This window comes from Drosophila novamexicana, unplaced genomic scaffold (genome assembly GCF_003285875.2).
Source record: "Drosophila novamexicana strain 15010-1031.04,08,12 unplaced genomic scaffold, DnovRS2.1 tig00000974-arrow-arrow-pilon, whole genome shotgun sequence".
NCBI lineage: Eukaryota > Metazoa > Arthropoda > Insecta > Diptera > Drosophilidae > Drosophila > Drosophila novamexicana.
In genome coordinates, this window is record NW_020824834.1 from 2094618 (window position 1) to 2098842 (window position 4225).

General features: G+C 46.0%; 1 protein-coding gene across 1 annotated transcript; it reads right to left on the reverse strand.

The window, feature by feature from the left end:
• Positions 1 to 1940: 1940 nt before the first annotated feature.
• Positions 1941 to 3866, reverse strand: LOC115765507 (endothelin-converting enzyme homolog). The gene has a single exon (XM_030709124.1). The coding sequence runs from the start codon at positions 3837 to 3839 to the stop codon at positions 1941 to 1943; it is 1899 nt and encodes a 632-aa protein (XP_030564984.1). The 5' UTR covers positions 3840 to 3866.
• Between the last annotated feature and the right edge of the window lie 359 nt (positions 3867 to 4225).

Here is a 4225-nt window from a genome sequence, read left to right on the forward strand (position 1 = left end):
ACCTGAAGTGCGGCACTTTCCATACACCTTTTGTCCCTTTTGTCATCTTGCTTTCTGCTGCTTTGTCCCAGATGCCATTAATTCGTAATGAGAAAGGTGTCAACCGGCGCAAAGTCAGTTAGACAAATATTAAGAGAAACGCCTGCGCATGGCCAAAACGGCTGCAGGTTCTGCTTAAAATCAATTAGTTCGCATAGAAATATATACGAACTATCTACAGCTGTACTAAATGCTGAACAAATATATGTTACAATCTGCCTTTTGTTTCATTTTCCATTTTCCATTGTCTTGCGGAGATCTGTAGAAGGCAGCTACAAGAAATGGCTGCAAATTTATGGCTCAATCTGCTGCGTTCTTTCAATTGTGCTCAAGGAATTGTTTTGGATAGCGAAAAGAATATGTAGATCGAGTTAATTACAACAGTTCGAACTCGGCTCGAGCTGAGCACAAGACATTTCCTGAGAGAAAATATCAATTCAGTTCCTAAGAAAACCGAAGTATATCTTTAAAACTTAGACGTTGATCGCATATAATACCCTTTAAATGGGGCAAAAAACATAAAGATTCTTCTACATTAAACTTGAAAGTCTTTAAGCTGATCTTTCGCAGAAATCTTCTTGGCGTTCTCTGAACAAATCATCATGTAGATCAGCTGACCTAAATAAACCTGAAATCAAGTATTTGAAATTAATTAAGAGCATGAAAGAAGCCTATCTACAATCGCCAGACTTAAGCTTATCCAAAAGATCTGCTAACAGAAGTAGGCCTCAATATATTAACCGTGAAAGTGCTTCTGTTTATTTCTAACATTTTGTAACTTTTGCGAATATTATTCATTTATGCTGAATATTAGAAAAAGTTCGCATTAATATTGAATAAGCTTTCTGATGAACTTTAAGCAAACAAAAGTTCGCTAGCGGCAAACATTAAATACTTTTTAAAACAAAACAAAAAGCTTCTGATCGAACATAGTCGATTGCAAACTTCATTCCCTTAAGGTTTACTAAAAGTTAACCTTTTAACAATATTAGCTTGAAGTTCTGAACTCTTAACGATCATTATCATATGTATCTCAACTGATCTTGAAAGTTGCTAATCTTCTTAACCTTAAATAAATTTAACGAGATCTAGTCTGGAGAAGCAGATCGTAACGATCTCAAAGATTACAGCACCTTAAGAGAATACAAGACAAGATCCATTTAAATCTTCAAGAAGTGACTCACAGATCACCTTGAGTCTATTGAAGATCACTAGAAACCGATCATGATCAACTTGAGGATCATCTTTAAAGAGCAATATAATATATTCTTTAAAGTTCCGTCTGAATCTTTAAGGAAACCTGCACATATCAGATGTCACTGAAGATCACATGAAAGCACCTTAATCAGATCAAACTTTAAGTTCATAAGAGTCAAGATGAAACTGTTTAAATCAGATTGAATGAACCGTAGTAATAAGATCAACTTAATATCTTGCGATAGAATCGAACATCAAGACCATACTCATATTAATAAGTTCAAATTATAAGCCAGATCTTAACTATCTCAAAGAGCATACGACTAAAAGGAAAGATAATATATTCTTCCAAGAAGCAACTTCGAACTTCACGATAAAAGCTCTTTAAGATTATGGGAATGTTATATAGATTCATCCAAGTTCCGTCTGGAAGAGACTACTCACAGATCTGATCTGATCTGACCTGAAGATCTGTTTAGCTGAAGATCACTTGGAACCTTCTTATTGATTCAACATGAAAATCACGCACATATTAATTAGATCAACTGAAAATTAGATCTTAACGATCTCACAAATCAAACGACTCAATAGGAATTCAATATACGTTCCTCAAAGTTCCGTCTGGAAGTAACTTCTCACTAATTGCAGATCACTTGGAGCCCCTTTACAATCACAATCACAACCCTTTCGTTCTTTTTGTTTATTTACCAAACGACACATTTCTTGAGTGGATTCATGTCGCTGCCCAGCTTACAATTGAAGGCCTCACTAAACTCGGGCATGTTGCTGAGCGTGCCCACGACCCGAAACTCCTCGTACGCGTGCACGTCCGTCTTCAGCTTGCTCAGCTTGGAGGCCGTGTTCCGGCCGGTGCACCAGGTCTGGGCAAATTTCAGAAAGAACAACTGCCGATTGTTAAAGTCCACGCCGAGCAGCGGTTTCTCCAGCCACGCCTTGTTCTGAGTATGCCGCTTGTAGGCGTAATAGGCCATGCGAGCGCCGACATTATCGGCAATATTATCGCCGGAGGTCAAAGTGCCATTGGTAGCGACGCCCAACAGTATATATTTATTGTACTGCGACTCGAGGCAGCGATAGCGTGCCTTAAAGTTGCGCAAAGAGCCCGCTGACCACCAGTTCATCTTTTTGCCATCAAAGTTGAACTGATAGCAATACGAGTCGAAACCGTGCGCCATCTCGTGTCCGACAATATTCCCAATCCCGGCGAACTTGAGCACGTCGGGCAGACGGACATGGTAGAGGGGCCACTGGGACATTCCGATCGTGATGAATGCCTGATTGAGAAAGTCCGCATAGTAGGCGTTCACAGTGCGCGTGGCCATCAGCTGCGGTATCAGCGCCTTGTCCACGGAACGCAGACGTATGCGCGCCCGATTGCGCTCCAATGTGGCCAGATTCTCGAACCAATCCGACGACATTTGCATATCCGCATAGGCGGCATCTATAAGCTCCGGATGCTGCAGCTCATCACTGTAGCCGACCAGGACATCCATCGAGGCCAGCTTGGTTCGAGCCTGCGACCGTGTCTCCTCGTCCAGCCAGCTGTACTGCTCGAGCAGCTCATAGAACGTGTCCCTGATGTGCCGCGCCAGCTGCAGCACATCGGCGCGCCGTTCCGCATCAAAGAGACGCCCAATAAACCAGGGCAGCAGCGCGTAGTTGAAGTACGTTTCGGTGACAATGCGACAGGCATTCGTTGGGCTGCTGGCATTGCGCGTACTCTGCGTCTGCCAGGTGGCATAGAACTTCAGCAGCAGGCGCTGCTGCACATACGAGCGCAGCAGCGGCAGCGGCTGCTGCTCCAGAAAGTGCACCAGATCCCCGACAGACTGCAGCTGGTTGTGCACCAGCCAATGCGACTGCTGTGTGCCATTGAAGGCCAGGTCGAAGTAACGTGTCCAGTTCAGACGCTCCTCCTTGTGCCGCGCCAGAAACTCGCCGAGCGTCAGCTGCTCCGTTTCATTGCGCGTCTTCGCCAGCTGCGTAAGATTCCGTTCGAAACGCGTGAGATTCTCGAAACGTCCGAGAAACTCCAGACGTTGCTGCTCTTCGTTCAGCTGAAAATCCCTCGTCATATTCTGCAGCTGCTCGGGCTTGAAGTTGGCCAACATTTTGCTGGGCGCCTGCAGCAGAATGACGAACTTGCGCAACGACGTGCTGTAGTGCACCTTGAGCGGCAGCAGCGGATACAGCTCGTAGGGCGACATGAAGTTCACGTAAACCCAATCCTCGCGGCTGGCGTTCTGATGATGCGCCTGACCCGGCTGGGCATAGCGATCCTCCAGCTGACCGCCGGCCATGAATCTGGCATAGCCCAGCGACAAGTTCGACTTCATTTGCACGCAGCTGGCAAAGAATTGCTTGGCCTTCCAATCGGCGCCGTTCCTGGACTCATTTCTGGCCGGTTCCGTGGCATTCTTCAGATGCTGCAGCACCTGCTCATCAATATCCTTTTGTATGGCCGAGAGCAGGCTGGAGTTGCGCTGTTCCGGCTGCAGCAGCGGCGACTGCTTCCAGCTGCCGCAGGCGTACTCGTAGAAATTCTCGCACGGATCGACGCTGCGATTCATGATGGACAGCATAAAGCTGCCGTATTGCTCCAGCAGCTCTTCGCGCTGCGCTATGCGACGGGGCGTGGCAAAGAAATCGCTGCTCGTATTATTCTCGGGGAGTTCGGCGGCGGCAACTGCGACTGCAAGCGCAGCGACTATTGTTAACGTGGCCAACAGCGTTTTGGCCATGATTTGATTTTGGACAACGCGCTCGGCAACTGCCGCAAATGTTCTAAACTTTGTAAGCTGCGCGCTATGCCAATTTATACGCCACGTGCAACAGGTTGAAGCGAGCTGGCAACAACTAATTTTGGGCACTTTTTGATACCCTGCACCGTGTGGCAAATGGGGTATGCCAAATATTTAGTGAACGTATGTAACAGGTAGCTTTTAACGAAACTGCCCAGATCTATCGG

Bases quoted from the DNA above. Each gene is read 5' to 3' on its own strand.
- LOC115765507 (XM_030709124.1), bottom strand. From the start codon at position 3,839: ATGCTGTCCATCATGAATCGCAGCGTCGATCCGTGCGAGAATTTCTAC.